The 21,533-nt window shown below is 43.7% G+C and overlaps 1 protein-coding gene across 6 annotated transcripts in view; it reads right to left on the reverse strand.

Moving 5' to 3' along the window:
* The window catches only part of CRIM1 (cysteine rich transmembrane BMP regulator 1), a 185,859-nt gene that overhangs the window by 85,705 nt on the left and 78,621 nt on the right, over positions 1-21,533 (reverse strand). For 5 of the 6 annotated variants that reach the window (XM_087863736.1, XM_045809087.2, XM_045809084.2 and 2 more), the window contains 2 exons: positions 15,821-16,063; positions 14,649-14,769 (listed from right to left, as the gene is read on the reverse strand). In XM_087863736.1, the coding sequence (XP_087719862.1) occupies positions 14,649-14,769; positions 15,821-16,063 (364 nt within the window). The remainder of the gene's footprint in view (positions 1-14,648; positions 14,770-15,820; positions 16,064-21,533) is intronic. The other variant, XM_045809090.2, reaches the window with a different exon arrangement.

The raw sequence follows: 21,533 nt of genomic DNA on the forward strand, positions 1-21,533 counted from the left end.
AGATATAAATTGAGGGCAATGAGGTAAAATATTCCCTTCCATTTCTAGTATCAGTCATAATGACAAAGTCCATTGTAAGATCTTAATAAAGTAGTCATTGTAGCCCTTCTCTTCTGGCGTTCTCAAGAGACAGATGATTACAGCTCCCTCCTCAAGGCTGGCATGTGGTTCAGGAATCTTATCTGACAGAGCTAAGTTGAAAGAAAAGTGGTAGAAATGGTAGGAAAATGGAATTTATAAGCTCACATGGTTCCTCTAAGATTTATAGTCATGTTCTAGAACCATGCTCGACAGTAAGCCGGTGGGTTGAGGAGGCAATGCCACTTCACACACGTCACCACCTCAATGTGATGATTAAAGAAGAGAGTCGGGAAAGTTCCAGAGGGATTCAGTCCTGGCAGCTGAGGAGCCAGAGTACGAGCCCAGCTGGAAAGACTCCTCGGGGCCTGGGCCCCTATTGAAACAGGAGAGCTGGGACCTGGCAGGCCTCCTGAACCACACTCCGTGTAGCCAAACAGTCTGACAATGACCAAGTCCCGGGAACGAAAGGCTCTCTGCCTTCACGTCCTCAGGTCCGGGGGAAAGATGCTGGCATCTGCTCTCGTGGTCGGCAGGATGGGCTCAGAGAGTAAAGGGGCAGGAGTGGAAGATGCACAGAGAACCAGTGAGCAAGAACGGGAAGAAAGAAGGGAAACCAGCGCGGCATGCTCCGGGAAGAAGGACTGGGTTTGGATGTGGAGAGGAAGTTTTAACAGAGCAACATAAGGCACTCCCATCTCAGAGCTGGAGTCACTGACTGCATCAGGACCGGATGCTGTGGAACGTGGAGTCAGCTTATGTATGAACATGCAATTGTTTCCCAACTCTCTGAGTGAGTACAAGCAGGATGCACTCAGCGGGTGGGGCTGGGGATACCCAGGGTTCTGACTCTCAGTGTAGGGAGTTTAGGAAGGAGTGGGATACACAATCACACGTGAGAACACAGTGGGGTGTGAATTTTCCCATTTCCTCTCCGGAGCACATGAAGAACACTCACCAGAGATGTCAGGACTAACCTACTTGAGAACCCGAAAGCCCGGGTGGCTAACACACCTCGGAGCCCCTGGAGCCACCCAGGGCCTGAGCTGCTGCTGACACGGCGTGCGTCTTGAAGCACGTGTCCACTTAGACCCATGTGGCCTGTCAGTTCCCAGACCTCTCATCCCTGTCATCAGTGCCAAGTGCAAGATCCGCTGGTTCCCTGTCCTCCAGGGAATGTGCATCCTCACAGAGCGCTGCTCGGCTTCTTGGGGACTCGTTCTTCCCTTCCAACCTCTCTGCCTTCCCCAACCTTTCCCTTGCAGACAAACTCAACATCTGAACATCACCGCAAAGCGTGCCTCTCAAATCGGTTTTGACCGATTTACCCTGCTTGCCCCCAGATGGTATTTCCTTCCAGCTTTCTTACTTATTCACCTGGGCTGGAAGGGGGTCAACTCCCTCCTAGTTGACCACATCCTCCATGCTCACTTTCCTCCCTCCTGCAAGCCCTCCCTCTCTGTGGCTCTGTCTCCCCTCCATTTCCTAAGGGGTGGGTGGGGGGGGGCGTCTGAGAATGCACTTGGATATGAGGACAACCTCAGGTTTGAGTTCTGGCCACTAAGGAGCTCCATGACCTTCCTCAAGCCTCACCTGTGCCATATGGAAGATAGGGATGACTGAAGTACTCTTTTCTCTTGAAACTGTTCTGTGAACTAAATAAACTGATATACGAAAAGCACCTAGCACAGTACCTGGCACAGAGAAGCACTCACCACCTGTTAGCTATTTTATATAAGAATCTGGAAGGCTCTATGTCTATGTGGACGCAGCACTTTCAACACCCTGACCTCGCCTGATCTTTTGGAATCTGCGTCTTGCACTTCAGCCCCTTGTTCCTGAGGCCACAGCGCTCAAAAATCTCTGAAGCCAAACACCTTACTCACTGACCACAACGGTTCATGCTCCCGGTCCTCCCATGCCCATGCTCCCACCACTTGACTCTCGGCCACCCCAAGACTGCTGCTCCCCAGAGACTGTTCCCTCTTCTCCTCAGCCTGGGCCTCATCCTGACCGTAACTCCTTAGCAATACAGGCCCGAACCCATCGTTTCACCTGAGCCCTTATCTTCATGATGTCTTTAAACTTCTTGCGCCTTTAGCCTCCATCCACATCTGGTCTCTCGACACCAACCCCAAGTTCCCTAAACCCAGAGAGGCCAAACTGAATGTCGTCAGGAAGTCAGGCATGAATCCTGAAAGAGTAGTGGGCTATTGTGTAGACAACTCAAGAAGGTCTGTTCACTGTTCATTCCATGATGAAATGTATAGTCAATGTTGCTACACCTTCCCATTGCTCAAAAGAAGCCATATTTTTACGTGAAGCATCCCAATTTTAAAATGTGAATAATTAAGGATGAAGGGGGGGAAAAAGGTGAAGGAAAGAAAACATGTCTTGGGGTCAAATTCAGCCCCAAGCCTGCCAAATGGCCAAGTGTAAACTGTGATATCAACCAACTACCTCCCTCTCTGTGCGGAGACCCCAGCTGTTGGTGACTGCGGGAGGAAAGCCCAGTCGGGGCAGGAGCTGTTCACCATCAGCACTGAAGTCCCTCCTGGGCCTAACAGTCCTCCATTCCCTCTGAGAGTCACTTCCTCCATGACGCCTTCTCTGACGAAAGGCTCAAAGATAAATGCCTGGTGTTGTGTGTATGTGTGTGTGAAGAGAGGCTGTGAGTGGCTCGGGCATGGGGGGTGGGGGTGAAGGTAAGGACGTTCCTGGAGGAGGAAGAATTTACTCAAATTTGCAGAGGCAAGAAAGAATATAGTGTATTTAGGTTGCAGGAAATGGCTCGGCCCACCAGGAGCGTGTTACATGTTGGGGTGGGGACTGGGGTACTAATATATTGTAGGGGGACCTACGGGGGACGTGACTAGTGAGGTAGCCCAGGGCCGGGGAAGAAGGGGCCTCGCGTACCATACTGTGAAGCATCTTTAATTGAAAACAATAGGAAAGTAATAAACCATCTGACACAAATGATGTAGTCCTGAAAAGGGGTAGTTCTCTGAGGGGGAGAAAAAAAAAAATCAACATTGTCATGAATTCCATTTTTCTTGAATCATAAAGATAGATGGGATTAGTGATACTGTTTTAAGCTGGAAGTCACATGAAAAGTTTAAAAATCAATGACCACAACAGCCTAGAATGCCCTTTCCTCTTTCTCCAGCTGGTGAACTCTGACTCATTCTTAAAGACTCAGCTCAAAAGTCAAATCCAACAGTTTTTCAAGTCAGAATTAGTATCTCTTTGCTCTATGAGCTGTTTTTTTTTTTTTTTTTTTTTTTGCACACTTCTGCTAAGGCATGTAGCACTTTAAACTGTAACGATTTATATGTGTTTGCCTTCCCTTTAGACTGGAAGCTAGCTCCTTCAATCAGTGTCTACATCTTATTCCCACCAGGTAGCACAATGTCCAGCACTTGATAAACACTCCAATAGTCATTCCTGAACAGACCAAAGACATGAAGGGGTTTTGATGCTAGGCCTTGACACAGATCCACTATCTATAAACTTAATTAAAAGCAATTATTGAGTATTTATTTACCTGTGCTCAGCACTAATGAGAGAGAGACATATTAAGGTACATCCTTGCCCCCAAAAGTACACAATCTAATGCCCCAAGAAGTGTCATTAAGAGGCTTCAGGAATTCATGACCTAGCTATGGTAATCAAAGTACCTGATCATATCATAAGAGCCATGACATAAAACTTCTTTCCAAAAAAAAAAAAAGGCAAAGTCAGGAAAGGGCAATTTAAGATGCACTTGTCTGTGTGATACATTCACAGATTAAGTGTTCAATAGAAACAAGCTGTCTTTGCCTTCCCCTTCCTGCAGTTAAGCAGTTGAATGTCTACTGGGCAAATAGAACCCTGAAGTCTCTGCAAACTGTGTCCACACAACGAGGAGCCTTGTCACTTACATCCAATGCACAGGTGCAGATGAACAGTAAAATACAATCCATGAAATCGCGGTTGCTTTGGGCATTTCCAGAGGAAGGAGGATTTCTAACATTTTAGACTTGCTTATTAGTTACGTGATTAACTTCACAAAACATTTTTGCAAAACTGTCTGGAGCTGTTCTATTTGCCTACATCATGATGATGATAATATCAAATGAGGTAGGTGGGGAAAGTCCTCCGAGGTTCAATATTACCCGTGCAGTGGAGTCTGCTTTCTGAGTCTTACGGACTTCAGTTGAGTTTCTTTCTTTCAGTGAGAGTCAGAGGGCCAGGTATTCAGTGTCTGGTGATGGCCAGGCCAAATTGTAAGCCACTCAAAAAGAGCCTTCATCTTTGTTTTTCAGGACTTAAACAAATACAAAAGAAGACTGGATTCTGGTCATTTTCGTGGCAAAACACAACAGGCGTAAAGCACTAGTATGGGAAGAACAGGGCTTACACATCTGAAGTGAATTATCGACAAATTAAACTCTCTACCAGGGAGATAGTTCATCTCCATGGACAAGGCTTTACTTCTAGGAAAGCATATTTTCTTCAGTCTGGGGATAAGTCCAATAACAACATGGAATTCCTAAAATTATTTTGTTTTAAAAACATCGGAGTTTAATATAGACTCTGGCTTTTTTAGTTATGAGTTGACTTGCTCTTTTGGGCCAAGAATTACTGTGGCAGAGGGCAACGGAATAGATGTTCTTTTCTTAGTTGAGAAAGAAGGACTTCAAATATATTTCCAAATTTTTTTCTGGATGTGTTTAAAAACAGAGAGAACGCTACCATGATAGCATGTCAAGAGTCAGGAATGTCTCAGATCTGTGCTATGCTAATGCATATTTTACATATTGTATAATTTAATTTTATATATTTCCAAAAAGCAGCTGGATAAATTATCCAAATTCATGAGAACATCCAAAAAAGTGAACTGAATTAGAGAAATCTGTCCTAACAGACTAATCTTACCAAAAAAAAAAAAAAAAAAAGTTATAATAAGTGCCGTCTTCTTTGAGACAATGTCTTGGGAACAGATGGATATGATAATTAATTACAAGGCTCTTAATTTGATGAAGTCCTTTTGAAAATGCCTATTCGGGCACATTCTCCACTGGCTAGCTTGAACAGGCGTGATACAAGCAACTTAATTACCTAGCACAAAGTTAAAAGCATATGCATCTATAATAAATACCATTTGATGATCTAAAGAACTTAACACTGTCTCAGAGAAGAGCTAGAGTGCTCTCTGAGCTCTGAGAAGGGACCTATCGGTTCCAAGCCACCCTCAGGAAGTTTCCGGCTTTGACACATGTGTCTGGTGGGGCTGTGTCTTGTGTTGAGAGTCTTGCCCTCTGTGTTCCTGGCTCTTGTATAATCTTCCCACCCACCACTCCCACCTCCCAACACCATCCTGGATGCTTTGACTAGCATAATGGTGGACTGAGGCTCTGGAGATAGTTGGCTGAGGAGCTTTGGAAAGATCAGCCACTAGCAAACAGGAAGCTAAAGGACTCCTAACACTGTCACTACAGAACAATTACTCAGAAGCGGACAGACGCGTAAGAAAATCCACTGTGTGCCCAGTGACACGGGAATTGTATGATCCCAAGATTTAAAACTACAGGCAAAGAGGGAGGGATATGAAAAATTATAATCAGCTTTTCTGTATGTGTGCTTTTTGATGCCCTTGATTTCTGAGTTTGGAGCTACAGCTGGCAAATTACTTTACAGCTTTTTCTTAAATTCAGTTCCATTATGTGGTAGAAAGCCAGTCTGTTAATCGATTCTTTTCTTGAAGGCAGATCACTCTCTGTGTATTCCCTTCTTATTACCTTCCAAAAGTCTGGACCTTTTTTGAAACTGGCAGAGCTGATGTCTGTAAGGTGTTGGGTTCCTTCAAGCCTGGGCCGTATCCTGTTCATCACCATGCCCCACACCAAACCAAGCCCAGTGTTCTCCGTCTTCCATGAGGCCTTCAATGAATCTTTGACAGCTGACATTTTCAAAGCTGCACCTTGTTTTTACTCACTGTAGCTTTGTGGTTAAATTGATTTTTATTGAACTCAAGTGCTTCTGAAGGGAAGGGACAACCTGCCAAAGACTCCATTCTGATAGCCTCGTCTGGTATAGTCAATACCAGGCTATGAATTCTGGAACCCCAGAAAGAAAGCCCCCTCTCTAACGATCTGCATCTCTTCAGAAGAAACAGGGTGATAGCAATCCACTAAAAGTCTATTATCATAATACAATGTAGCACCAACGAGACGGATTTTTCTTGAGAGCACAGAGGAACGAAGATTGAGGAATGGGAACTAAGCGTCCTAGATTCTCGACTTGAAGCAGAGGGATACAAACATCTAGATGTTACAGTGAAAGTAAGGGACATTTATGCCTTTTGTTCTGGTCATAAGCTGTGTATCTGCTGTATCCTTCAGACACAATGGGGTTGGCATCCTTCCTTTTATCTTATTTCCCTTCCTGGAATTGCAGTGTTTCAAGCTGTTATGACAAAGTATGAGTGGGAAATTGTCTTCTAAGGTCAATGTCTTAGAGAAATAAAACTGAGGATCAAACAAAGAACAGGGGAATTTAATTCAGTAGATCGTTTTTTTTTTTTTATTTTAAGAGTCACAGAAAGAAATGGTCCACTCATAAAGTCAGGAATAGAGAATCTAATGCTTTTCCACCCATATAACGCCGGGTGTGGGTGTCTGTGTGTGTAGACAAGTTACAGTAAAATACAGAAAAATGCAGTAAGACTATGGAGGAGCTGAATAAAGAGTGACAGGGAGAACAAAGATAAAACCTCAGGGACAGCCAAATAGCAACAGCTGGGGAGAAACAAGTACAAACGTGGTCCGGGAGCCAGTGAGAAGCCACGCACAGGCTGTGGTTCATGCCGTGAGCGTGTGGGGCTAGGAGGATGCGAGACACATCACATCCTCCCCCATGATACCCAGCAAGGCAGGCTGACAAGCAGAGATGTCCACATTCTACTAGAAAGCAATTTAACGGAGTAAACCCCTTTCTTACGGACTCAGCCTTTGACCAGATATTCTCCAATCTTGCTGTATAAGGGACTATCTATTTACAGATGTGGAAAAAAAAAAAAAAGGTAACTAGCAATATTCCATTAGCCACTGACCAGCAGGTCATCTACTTTACTGGATTATCACCCGGCTTTCACAATTCAACCAGTCTCATCATCCTGATTTAAATCACTAGTCTTGTAAGTTTGTTTATTTCATTTTGCCTTTCCTAAGGTTTTTTTTTTTTTTTTAAGAAAATGTAAAAAAAAAAGCAAACATAATTCTTTTATGACTTTGTTTAGACTTTCTTCCTTTCCTATTACTATGCCAACCATATATCTCTCCCATTATCTTGTGAGTCCTGAAATTTTCTAAAACGTTCCTTCTTTCTCACCCAGGAGTTTCCTAGCACCAGGGGCTTGGGTTCTTTCCCCTCTCAAGGGCTTGGGAAAGTCAAAGAATTTAAAGGTAGAAGTTACTTCTGAGATCATCAAATCCCTCTTCCCCTTTCTCTCTCCGAGAGAAGAAAACAGACCCAGATGATAGGAGAGCCTTGTCCAAATTCATGCAGAAGTGGGCCTGCATTCCAGCACCCAACCTGCAGGTGTGTACTCTCTCTGCATGGCACTAGTGACGTGTGGAGGAGTATTCCTTTGCTGCTGGACCGTTTCCTCACATGCATGTTTGCTCACAGACGACAGTAACAAAGGGAAAGATAGCACGTGGCCTGTGAGGTTTCCTAAGTGGTGGGGACAGGTGGGTGGGGACCGCAGGGGACAGTGGGCCTAGTGGTCTGTGCTCACACACCCTGGCTCTGCCACTCACCAAGCAGAACCCCCTTCCCAGCTCACCAAGCTCCATTTCTGAAACAGGAGAGCCATAGAACCTGCCACCTGAGGCAGGAACACTATGATTCAGGCTTGTCTACATTTCCAGTGGAACCGTACCTGGAATGTAATATGCTCAAGACAGTCTATTGAACTTTTTGGTAAAGATCGAAGTCACATATTAATCAACATTTTAGCTAACAGATCATCTAAAACTTTTAAATGACTTCAGATAAGAAAAAAAAAGTCAAAAATCCTTCTAAATCTTGATTTAAAAATAAAACAGGTTTTTCAGTGTAGTGTCTCAGAAAGCAAGAGATATAAATGTTCCGGATATAGGTTCTGGAAGAGAATCAGACCTGTTAGTCAGAAAGAGGCTGGAGCCAAGAGGGAGCTTGGGAACCTGGCTGGCTGCACTGTGTACAACCCAGGAAAAACCCTATTTTAAGTCTGAACATCATAAACAATGACTTCATTGATTTCCACCTCAAAATAACCAGATTGGATTTTTCTCAATAACTTTTAAGGAATGCATATTTACATACACAAACTGATCACAGAATGGTTTCAGAACAAAAAGTTTGGGACAAATCTCATTAAAATAAATTTCAAAAGTTTGGGGCAAATCTCATTAAAATAAATTTCAAAGGGGTGAATGTCAGTAACATATTACATTCATCTTCTTAATAAAAATATGGAAGCCGTTAAATAACAAATCAAAAGGCAGAAGGGTATTGAAAAACTCATTTGACTTCCAGTGAGAGGAAATAAGGTAGAGGTATTATGGTCTAGGTTTTTAACTAGTTGATGTCTGCCCTATCAGCCTGTATCTAAAAAGACATGAAAAATAAAAGCAATGGGAAGCCTCTAAAATTAGGCACATAACCCTGGATATAGCAAGGAGAGAGGAAAAAAAATGTGATTAGGAGCCATCCTCTTGAGAAACAGCCCAACTGCGTGGAGGTCTGGACTGGCTGACAAGGGGAACATGGGATACACAGACCTCCGTCCCACACTGGATCTATCCTCCGGCTACAGGTGGTGGGTCCATTTCTCTCAGGCAGCTATTAAATAACCAACCCTTACAGAGGAGAATTTCTACCCAACACCTCTGAACGTTTGGTGTTTGTTTTTAAAACGGACCTGGTTTCACCAGGCACATCTTGTGGCATCCAAAAGTGACGTTTGCTGTGAAACCAAGTTTAACTAGGTAGTCACAACTTTAAGGGGAGGAGTTAAAAATAATGGTCAGCTACATGATGCCCCAGCTGAAGTGGTGCTCAGAGGCTCCTACATCACGCGTCTACCCCCAGTGAACTGCCCACTCCCACTGGCAGGCCAAGGGAGCAGCAGAAAGGTTGCTGCTGATGGGAAAGCAGCCCGGCTACAGGTTACCTGAATTACACCTGAGGACGCAGAGCCCCAGGCTCAGAAGGACATTAGTCTTTGGAAAAGAATCCCATAGTTGCAGCAAGCACTCCAGCAAATTTCTAGATTCAGATAATGAAACCTAAAGGGCACCTATTTGGTCAAATGTATGTTACGGTGGGTTAAAAATGGCCACAAATTCGTTGCAGTTTCTCCCATCAAGAGGTGGAATCTACTGCCAACTCTCTGAATCAGGGCTCACCCTACAACTTGCTCAGAACAACAGAATGTGGCGGAAGGGAGGCTGTGTGACTTCCAAGTCCTGTCTGTTAAGGCTTTGCTACTTCCTCTCTCGCTTCTGCCATCACGGGAGAAGCCCAGGACGAAAGACCCCACGGGGGGTGACAGGCCCTTCCAGCCATTCCAGTTGAGTTCACAGACATGGGAGTGACACCACCTTCGACCATCGAGCCCCAGACAACCTGCCAGTGGACGATGGAAGCACCGCCCAGTTCACACACAGAGCCACGAAAAATAACAAACATCTGTTGTTTTGAGCTACTACTTTTGGGGATGGTTTGTTACAGAACAATGAATAACTGACCAGCCATGCATATTGTGTTCATATGTATGATGCTGAAATAAATACATACGTTGGTGAAATATAAATTCATCATCAATGATATATCCTGAGCTTAAAACAACAGCAGAACACGGATTATCAAAAAAAACAAAAACAAAAACAACAACAAAAAAAACCCCCAAAAACCCAAACAAACAACTGCAGTGGAGAGGACAAGGCTTTGGATTAAAGAAGCTGGGTTGAAGACTTGGACCCCTGCTCTGATCCCTGTACCAAAGAACACTTACGATTTTGCAAAAGTCACTTGCTCTCTCAGCCTCTGTTTTCATATCTATAAATTCCTCATGGAATCAGAATGATGATAAAATGAGAACAAGAGTGGAAAAGCTTTGTAAACAGCAGGGCACATTATACAGCTAAGCTGTCTTCGTTACTGCTACCTTCATGTTAAATACTTTGTCCTTCCCTGCAAAGATACCATTTGAATCAATGTACCCGACGCAACTTCCTCTAAGTTTCCTTTTGCACGGAGGCATTTGTATGCACACATGCACACAGAGCCTTCCAAAGACCACAGTGTCATGAGCCCCATGGATAGTCCTGGTTTTCCTTTCTGCCGTCATATGGCGTTCAGGCCCCCAGCCACTAACTCTCACTCCTTTTCACTGTCTCCTGAAAGGTGTGATGAACTCACATCCTATTCCAGGGCCAAAAGAAGAGAGAAGGATGAAAAGAATTGGCAGGGTGCTTGGAAACCTAAAACCTAGCTGAGGAAAGAAGAATTAAAAATGGTTAAGAGGTAATTATATCACATGAAAGAATGATGTCAAAATAGGATGAAGTTCAGGAAAAGACAGCAAAAGAGGGGAAAATGAAGGCTGGGCCGTTAAGGAAAAGCAGAGATGCAGCAAAGAAGGGATAAGCTGTACGTAGAAAGGGCGGACGTAAGGTGGGAAAACCAGGGTTTGTCAGGAATAGAAGAGGAAAGAGAGATCCATGCACAGTAAGGACTTCTAGAGGGCGGTGTCTGTCGCCGGTAAGAGCTCAGTTTATGCTTGACAAATGAACGAATAACTGAAAACAGACGACTCAAAAGAAAATTCACAAGCTGTGCAAGGACTCACACAGAAATAGGGCAGTTAGGGGCTTGAACGGGTAAAACAGTCTCACTGGGAATGAAAGAGAGGAATTTGTTCTCTAAGGTGAGGAAGAGAAAGTCCACAACTTTCCTTGTCTCTGGAAGTCCAACAAATCCTTACAAAAAAGGGGTTAAGGTAAAGCTCTACTGATATTTAACCTTCACCCTAACTGTAGAGGGCTGTCCCCCTGAATTCTCCACATTACTGGTTTTTGATCTGAAATAGCGCTACGTTAATAATGCGCTTTATAAAAATGCACAAATATCAATTGTAACAGAATTTTAGGTATTCTAAAATGCTCTTCTTTCTACCTAAACTTTGTGCTCTTTAAGACATAAATCACACCAAAGAATAAAGTTATGCAGTTTTTTTTTCTCTTAAAATACTGTGATTCCTCCATATTGGGCTCTCCTGTTTTTATTTCCATTTTCACATGGATTGTTTGGGTTTTTAGCCTCTTGCCAAAGTCGGACCTATCATCCTCCTTAGTAAGTGGGAACCCACCTACTATGCGAAACTAGGTTTAGCCACAGTCTGAGCACATTCTGCGTTTACCGATTCATTCAGTGTTCACGCATATACAGAGGAAAAGAAAGAAGACACAATTCCTGACCTCTAGAAATGTCCTGTAGTTGGTGAGACAAGACTATGCATGTAACAGTTACATAACAATGCTAGGAAATATGTGATTAATTGGGAAGACAGAAAAGAATATGTTAGGAGTTCCTAGGGAGTAGGATGAGTGTTGGTTGAAGCATGAAGACCTTTTGGATGAAGTGGAATTTAATTGGAGTCCTGCAGGGTGAACAATATTAGAGAAGGTGGAAGGGAGAGATAAAGGCTTTGAGAGGTGACCTTGGTGCTTGGAACAGAGAGTTTCTTTAGTACTGAGAAGTGGGCCATAAAGAAGGAGGTTGGGGAAAAAGCACAAGGCTTTTAAAGTGAGACAAGAAACAGTATTACCACCCAACAGTAGGACGATAACAGGAGATTAAAAATATTCATTTTTTTCCCTTCTTCAACAAATAAATCAACATGGCTTAGAGTAGGCCTGCTCATTCATTCTTTCATTTATTCATTCATCAACAAATGTAGTTTGACACATTACAGCAATTCCTACGCTAGGCACTAAAGGCTATAAAATATTCCCTTCTCTTGAAAAATCACAGAGTAGGAAATATCGACACACATACACACAAAAATCAATGATTTCAATTTGTTATAAAAAGTGCTTAAAGAGATACATGGGAATTTGTTTACAAGCAGCAGAGGAGGGCACCTAAGTCATCGTCAGGGCTGAAGACTGAAAACACTTCAAAAAGAAGGAAATGCAGTCCTGAAAGGGGAGCAGAAGTTGTAGGAGGGGAAGGCACTCGGGAAAGTCAACTGAGCCTGTGTGAGCATGAATGAGCGTGAGCCCATGTGAGCGTGAATAAGCGTGAGCATGAACGAGCGTGAGCCTGTGTGAGCAAGCATGAGCCTGTGTGAGTGTGAAGGAGTGTGAGCCTGTGTGAGCATGAACAAGCGTGAGCCCGTGTGAGTGTGAATGAACGTGAGCCTGCACGAGCGTGAGCCTGCATAAGGGTGAGGCTGCGTGAGTGTGAACGAGCATGAGCCTGCGTGAGCGAGCGCAGGGAGGGGCCTCATCCAGGTGGGAACACAGGATGGATGTGGAGAAGGGGCAGCGAGTGTGCAGGGGTCACTGACTATCTAAAATACAGGAAACTAAAAGGCTATGAGAACTTATCCCTTCCCTGTAAATAATTTACAGTGGGAGTTTGAATGACTTCCTTCTCTGTTTCCAGTTTCTTCATTAGAGGCACCTTTAGCTGACTGACCATTCTTCAGTCCTGAATGCCAAAGTCAAAATTATGTTAACACGGTAAGAGCCATCCTAAGGTTTATGTCTACAAGACTCACAGAAGCTCGGAGATAAAACGGAACACATCAAAGTTGAACCTCCTTTCCAATGGAACATTTCTTCTAAGCATTCCTGGCAGGTGGCCATCCAGACGGAAAGAAAGCTCTCCCACTCCGGGGAGCTCAGGAAGCAGCCCAATTCATCACTGTACATCATTAGTTGTGAGAAAATTTTTTCCTTAAACTGAGATTAAATATGTCTTCCAGTAGCTTTTACCCACTTCGACCCCCTGGAGGGACTGAAAAATCGCCTACTGTGCTCCCTACAGGCAGATGCTGCTGTGTTAACATTTACAACAGCGCCTTGAGAACTGTCCCTTTTCCTCACTAAAGGACTTGTTAATTAACGACTGGCTTGGTTTTGATTAATTAGGTTCTGTAATGTAATGTGCCACCTTCCTTTTCATGAAGACCTTGAAGGGACATCTGTTACTGTTTCCAGCGCTCCCTCGTCCTCCATTAATGATTGGTAATACCTTATGTTTGCACAGTGCTTCCCCCTTTCCAAGCATCTGTGGATACATTATCACATTGTAATGTCCTAAGAAGGGGCTATACCACTGTTGGTAGGTTACCTTCCCAAAAATCTTTGTATCTACTTTATGATACTACATAAAGGATAGGACAAGTGGTGTAAAATATATCTGAGAGACTCCGAGAGCTTCTGTCAGGACAAAGGGTAGGGAAAACCTAATGTATTAGAAGAAAAGAAGAGTGATTATCAGAACACACTCTGGATGTCTACTCTGTACCTGGCACTTACCTGCAGACCACGTGTATCCCTCTCTTACCACGCCCTTTCTAAAATAACAACTACTCCTACAATAAACACAGATGGGAAGTGCCTGCCACTGGACTGGGACTGAGACAGACAGAGGTTAGAAAGGGAGCCAAAGAAGGCACCCTTTCAACCATGGATATTAAATGTAGAGCAGAGTAGAAAGAAATGAACTGACTTAGTCAAAACGATGCCTTAGTGGCCTGGGAAAGATGGAGGAGAGGTCCCGGCAGGAAGGGGGAAGGCATCTCAGCAGGAGAAACAGAATATAAACTCATGTTTCCAAGCATAGTCTTCCGCAAAGCCAAGCACAAAGGGCCAGCTCCACGGTGGTGCTCTGAAGACTGTCAAGGACGAGACCTGGAGACCTCATGCTCTGGAGTGAGCCTGGTCCTGTAGGGCTAGGTGGATGTCCTGCTACTATGACTAAAATGATAGCAACTTTTTTCCCCACCAAGCCAAAGAGAGCTGTGTTTGTTCCTAGAAGGCATCAAAAGAATTCAGACTCCTCTTTGCCTCAGCAAGTGACAGGTCTGGGTAGATGTGTGATTGCAAACGGTAAGCATCGATGGGGAGCAGTTCCGTGAAGCAGTGTTTCATCCCATTGGACACAATGGTGAAGTACCTTTAAGATTCCCTGCGGAGGATCAAATGACTTGCTCACTGCGATCCATCCCTTGCTGCCTCCCTGACTGCATACTGAGGGGCATACTTGCCTGTAGAGTTCCCAGCCTGCGAAAGTGCACAGGCACCCCAATAATGAAGAATCTGGAAGGCTTAGTGACTTAACCTGATGACAGCTGGCTTTGCTCCAAGGAGCGATACACGTAAATACCAAGTCATAGTAACAGTTCCAATTTCTCCCTAGAAACAGAATTTTGGGTTTCCCTGATACTTAGGGGAAACAAACTGCATGCCTGAAACTGTGCTAACACACAAGACCAAGGAGAAAAGTCGATAAACCGATGACAAACCAACCTTGTTGGCAGGGTGCAGCAACCGTCCGCCGTGAGTCTGACTTGAGTCTCGTAGCTGTCCAGAGGGCACACGGCCTGCTGAACGGAGGGGCACTCCACGGTGCTGCAGTCCACACTGAAAACTGAGAGGGGCAAACAGAAGCACCATTTACTGTTACATTTACTTGCATTTTGAGTCCCAACACGAAACACTGGCCCTTCGCAAAGGGCTGCAGGTTCCTTGCGTCCCAGAACCCTCTCCTAGCAATGACATTTTTATTTCAGCCAACAGTAGAGAACGGCAATATGTCCTTTATCTGTGCCAGGAAGGCAGGATACAAGACACCTAAGAGAAGATGAAGACGTAGGGGGAGAGTGAAACCAATGGCGGTTACGTGGCTGGAGAGAGCCACTCAGCCGAGGCGCTTCTGGTGGGACACAGCAAGAGATGGACAAGGGATTGTTCTGCTTGAGGCATTTATCTGGCAGTTAGGAAAAAAACAAAAACAAAAACCAACTTTTATCAACAGTTAGAAACCTGCAAAGAGGAAAATCACTATCATCTAGACCTGTTCACAGACCATGTTAGAAATGCCACAAGAACAAGGATGTTAGAAATAACATAAAGCAAGAAATAGCTGGGATAGGAGAACAAATGAAATGTAGCAAAGAAGGTGAGTAAATAGTCTAAGAAGTCTTGGCACATGCTATCAAGTCAGCAGAGGGACGGTGGGGAGCTGGCAGGCAGAAAGACTGGGGTGGAGAATTTCGTGACAACACATCGGGCGTTTTGATGCATCTACTTATCTAAAAATAACTTGCTATTTACATATGGTGATTGTTTTTAAGTGTAATAAGGTGAAGGGTACGTCGACAAGTGAGGTCTCTGATCTTCTCTGGAAGATCTCTGGGGGAATGAAGCACGGAGCTAGAGGACCATAAATTTTAACCCCAATTCCCCCATCAAGCATACTTTGAAGGAAAAGGAAAAGAGAAGAAACAAAGACGGTCCCTATCTGCAGGCACTTCTGTACCCGCGGATTATCACTCTGGCTCTCTGACTGGAAGGCCAGAAGTCAGGCTGCCATGACCCAAAGTGGCAGGTGTGCCCATCTTCCCCGGGGGGGGCCGGCGACCCTGCGACGACCCTGTGACGCAAAGCAGTGAGGCTGCTGAGGCGAGGCCCGCGCGTACCTGGTTTGCACTCATAGAGGTCACAACACTCTCCCGGCTTCCCTGAGGCTTTGGACACTAGTATGTTCAGGTATCCCGGCTGGCAGACTTTGCGCAGGCAGCCCGCAGGGTCGCACACGCAGCGGCTGGGTAAGGGGCAGCACTCCCCGGGGGGAGCATAGCCCTCGATCAGAACGGAATCTTCAGGACAACGTGGAGAGAACTGGACTTCACAGCGGGCCTTGGAGCAATCTGGCTTCTCTTCTAAATGGGAGAGAAAGAATTTAGCACATGCCTGGGGGCAGCGTGGGGCCCTGGCGTTGGAAGCACAGGCAGTCCTGAGGATCTAGTCATGGACCAAAGAGAAGAGGAGAGAAAGAACTCTGGTGGAAACCGCCACACTCAGCTTAGCCGACCGTGAAAACCTCCCGAGATCCGCTCACGACACAGGCGGCGTGCGGCTGCCGTGGCCTTCTCCACCTCCCCGCTCACCTGGGCTGAGTAATCGCTGTCCGGCGCACGGACCAAAATCAAGAGCGGCTCGGGAAGGTTCCTGCATGATGTGCAGAATCTGGGAACTGGACTTTATCAGTGACTGACCAGAAGACCTTTGAATTTAAAAGGAGTTTAAGGGCTTTTCTCTGAAAACAGTGTTATGTTTAAAGCCCTGAAACAGACCCAGGAATAAATCCTGGCTACTTCAGGGACCGGGGACAAGGAACGTGATAATCACCATGAAAGAACTCCATCTCCGAGCCCTGAATTTTGAAGAGACGAACTTATTCAGATCATAGGATTCTATGATGTGAAAACTCAGCAAGATGGAGAACGAGCTGTAATTTCCCTAAACGCCATCTGGCGCTGACTATCTCTAGCAGAGATCCATCAAATGCCCCGCTCTACTTTCGCGGGTATTATGCACTGACCACTGCTGCACCTCCATTTTAAAAGATAAGAAAAATGTATCGAGCAAAGCCCTAGCTTCTGGAGCCCCAGTCCATAGCGGAGTCTCTTGGTTTAAGCTTTAAAGAAACCTACACCAACATCATGTCCTTGAGGAAAAGGCTGAAACAGACCCAAAGCACATCATCATAGTCCCATGATCTCTGGGGGCGTGGGGGGGTGGTTGTAGAGGGAAGTTCAGAAAATACTGGGTGAAAATGATGCCATGTGGTTTTGGGGTACATTAACATTAGCTCTGTCTTTCCTACAGTAAAACCCATACAGAATCACAAAAGCAGGGTCAGGTCCAGATCGCCCAGTTTAGTCTTCTAAACAAAAAACTATAGTCTGTTTTATAGATCCAGAACCTGAAGCCCAAGAGTTCAAGTGATCTGCCTGTCGTCAGTGGTAAAAGGAAAACAAGAATCCAGGCCTCCTCACTTCCAGTTCAGACAGCTCTTCCTATTACAAAGGTTGACCTATTTCCAAAACCAAGGGTTCCTCAGGTCATTCCTACCTTGATTGCTGTATTGTTCATTTCACTGACCATCTTCCTTGTCTACTTCCTGGCTAATCAAAGTACTGTAGGAAAGCCTTCATACTCACAGTTCTAGTAAATTCATTAAAAAATAAGTATTAAGCACCTGCTGTTCTAGCACCTTGGGATGCACCATAAAGAGGACAAGCATAGATTCCCGCCCTCACATGGTTCAGAGCACAGTGGAGAGAAATACAGAATAAAGAACAATCATAAATGAGCAAACTGTGCAGTAGCAGAGGGTGTCAGTGCCATGGGGAAAAAATGGAACGGAGCAAGGGGGAATCTGAGGGCAAGGAAGTGGGGGACAGTTGCAATTTGGTCAGAACAGGCATCACTGAGAAGCCACTGTTTGAACAAAGACTTGAAGGAGGGAGAGGGTGGGCCATGGAGCTATCTGGGAGAAGAGTGTCCCAGCAGAGGGAAGAGCTGATGCAGTCCTGTGTGTCCCAGGAAGAGAAAGGAGGCCAGCATGGCTGCAGTAGGATACATGGAGAATGCATATATCCTGTTTTCCTAAGGTAACCCCAAGCAACTGCCTTGAGAAGAGAATTCAAGGGGAACCCCACTCTTGGATCCCCATCAGTGTGGACAGAACAAATCAAAGCGCTGAGGAGGAGAAAGTGAATCTTGACTGCACAGGATAGACGGAGATGGAGTCTATGACATACATTCAGTGAACGGCTTCTCTGGCTAACACACACGGTCTCATAATAAGAGCTCCGTGACTTTGACTGCAAATAGCACTTAATGCCTACTCTTGTCAACGTGCTGCAATTAACTTATTCTGTATCACATTCCATTATTACATTGTCATCCTGCAAAATATTTGGTATGTATCATCAGACTTTTAAAATACATGGTTCAACAGACACACTTTCATTATAACCCAACATATTGGCTCTTCCTAGTTATTCCACTCTTTACATTTCACGGTCTCAATGGTGTCACCTACTGATGTGTTTCCCAATTCAAACTTAGAGAGATTTATTTACTTAAGAACTACCTTTGTAACACAAATGGGATAAGGTATATAGACACGGTCTGAACCACTGTCTGAAGGGATTTAGGAATGTTAAAAATGAGGGTTAAATCTTATTAAGCGATTTTTCAACTTTTCTCAAGATAATCATATTGGCTTTCCCTTTAATTTATTATATAATCAATTAGCAGATTTAAAATTATCCTTGTTTTCTTACACTAAAGCCTTTTTCTAAAGATCCAGCTGGATTTGACTTCTTAACATTAAGATTTTTAAATTTATAAGCTTGAATAATACTCACCTGAAGCTCTTGGGGTATGTGTGTGTGTGCACTGCCCTCATCCAGTCTTAGTTCCCAAGTTACACCAAATTGTTCAATGAGCTGTTTATCATTCTACCTTACTCTGCTATAAAAGTTTAAATAACATAGGAATTATACATTATTTGATGTTTTCATATAGCCCAATTGTGAAACTATCAGAACTATTTTTTTTTAAAGGAAGAAGGGGACAGAGTTCTTCGATTATTAGATTTCAGGCATTCTACCTCTTTTAGAATCAACTGTACGGACACTGCTGAGTGTTTAATTTATCTAGATCTAATTTATCTAGATTTTCAAATTCATTTCAGGTTTTATGACCAAGCATTCTTTTTTTGTAGTTGATGTGCTCATCAGTTCTGCTGGTTTTTGAATCTCTTCCTTCTTCATTTTCCAGATTATTTCACTGATTTTATTCTAGTGCTTAGTTCGCTTCTATTTCCTCTATTTTCTAAGAAATGAAAATAATTTTAATTGTGATTTTAATACTTTGGGCCAAATATTGCTTTGGTTATATTCTGATTTTTTGATATGCATTACTCTCAATGTTACTCATATCTAAATAATCTATAATTCAACTTTGATTCCCTCTTTAACTGAAGACTTTATAGAAGAATGCTATTACATTTCTGCATAAGTATTTTGGCTTTCCTCTTGATTTTAATTTTTATGGTTTTATTATGGTTTTTAATTTAATTTTTATGGTTTTATTGTCTTGTCGCAGAGAATGCAGGCTGTACGATTTTCTACTTCTGTTAATTTCTTGAATTTGTGTTTGTGTATGTGTGTGTTTTGGCACAAGTGTGTATACATGTGGTCTAAGGTCAACTTTAAAATATATGGGTATTTGAAAAGAACATGTATTCTCTGTTTATTGGATGTAAACTTGCAAATCTATTCAATCAAACTTAATTATGACATTCAGATCACTTACATCTCCCCTTTTCCACTTAATTTCCAAGAAGGATCTATTAAAATCACCCACTATGAACCAGTAACTTCTTGTGTTTCTAACAGTTTTTACTTTAAATTTTTAAGATTGTGTTCCTAACTCCATTACTAGCAGGCATAAGATTCAAGCCTAGTATACTGACTTGGCAAGTTGTAAAATGATGCTTTCGAAGAATCTAGATTTCTAAGATTCGTATCTTTCTTTTTATTTTTGTAATTGTTAACATTCTTGGCTTTTCTCTTCTTTCGACCCTCTATTCACATCTCGATGGGTTATCCACAACCCCTACTCACCAGCGTCTTCCCCAACCACTTGTCACCTGTGGCTTACACCCAACTTGGTTACCATAGCATCCCGAAGTGTCTTTCTGATACTTCTTTTCTCAGCCCCATTTCTAAATTAATTCATCCTGTAGATTTCATTTACTCATCTATGCCTCCATTCCGTAGCTCTTCCATGAAGAAAATAAGGTCAACACTATAGTCACATGTGTATTTTCCCTCATTTAGAAGGCTTTTCCGATATTACCTCTGAATTTTAAATTTCATCCATTTGAAAAGAAGCCTCTTGTGACTCTTTCCCTATGGTGTCTAACAAATCTATATATAATAGTTAAGTTAATTAACAAGCTTTTCAGTCTAGTTGCCTTGGCAACGCTTTGCAACTGGCATCTTAAAAAAAAAGAACAAAAACTGCCCCAGATACAGCAAGATTAAAGTGAAAGTATCACTTGTAACAGAGGTCACGGAGAGAAAATAGCTTCTTTCACCATATTAATTATCTTCCAGAGGTTAGCCCTTAAAATATTGACAGGGTCACCCCATATCAGAATGATTTTACAACAAAGTGTATATCAATCTTAGTCACTTTAACCTGTGTGACCACATGCTGGCCAGTTGTAGATCTTCTCCAGGTCCATAGGTCAACAGGGAAAGTACAGTCATGATCTACAAGTAGCAATCGCATTCAAGATTTTCTGCTTAAACAGATTTAAATAAAACCAAAGCTGAAACAAAAACTACTAGATGGGAGGAGAGAGAAAAAAAAAGAAGAGAAACATTATATTGCCAGATTCTCACCCTATCTGATTTTTGCAGAATTCCACACATCTGACACCGAAGTCTTCTTCCTCTTTCAAAATCTCTTAAAATGTCACTTAAAATGCTGCACACTTGTTAATGGAAAACAGGCAGCATAAAACAGACGACTGAAATTTAGACAGGTAACTAACAACAAAGTCAACACTGCTGAGTGCTCCGTCCGTCCTTTTCCTGAAGTCTGTCCTGATTCTCATACACACAAATGGTCATTCTGACACACTCCTTGGGAGTTTCAACCACAGAGCTATTTCAAGGGACGCCAAGTTTGGATCAGACTTGGTATCACAGAATTGAGTAGGCTGAGCACAGAGGAAAGAGGAGAGGAGTCTGGGACCACTGTTTTCCCTACGTCTCACTCTGATCATCTCCCTCCCTCATAACCTGAAATCTTGCAGTAGCCCCGGCATCAGCGAGGGGACGGCAGGAGCCACGTGGTGGTCGTTGGTGGCAAATCTCCTCGAGGTACCAGCTGAGGTACAGCCTGAGAGATCTTCTCTAATCCCTCTCTCACTCATTCCTCTGACAAATATTTACTGAAGGACTTCCATGTGCCAGCCGTTCTCGGGCACAGAGCTTAGAGCAGGAAATTAAACCAAGTCCTCACCCTCCTAGATTCACAATTCTGGAGCAAGACAATATACAAAGAGCTACACAGTGTGCTGCCAGGTGGTGATAAATGCCCCGAAGCAGAATCAGCAACGCGGGTGTACCGGGGGGCGAGGACCGGTCTCACTGAGGCTGGCACTCGCACAGAGACCTGAACCAGAGGAAGGAGAAGGCACGCAAATAGCAGGGCAGGACTGTCTTGGATGCAGGGACCAGCAAGAATCAAGGGGCTAAGGCAAGAACTCTCCAAAGAGAAAATACACCTCACCATTATTAAGAAGAAATCTAAACTGGT

The sequence above is a fragment of the Ursus americanus genome, chromosome 7, assembly GCF_024610735.1.
Source record: "Ursus americanus isolate L20-20 chromosome 7, mUrsAme1.1.p, whole genome shotgun sequence".
NCBI classification, from domain to species: domain Eukaryota; kingdom Metazoa; phylum Chordata; class Mammalia; order Carnivora; family Ursidae; genus Ursus; species Ursus americanus.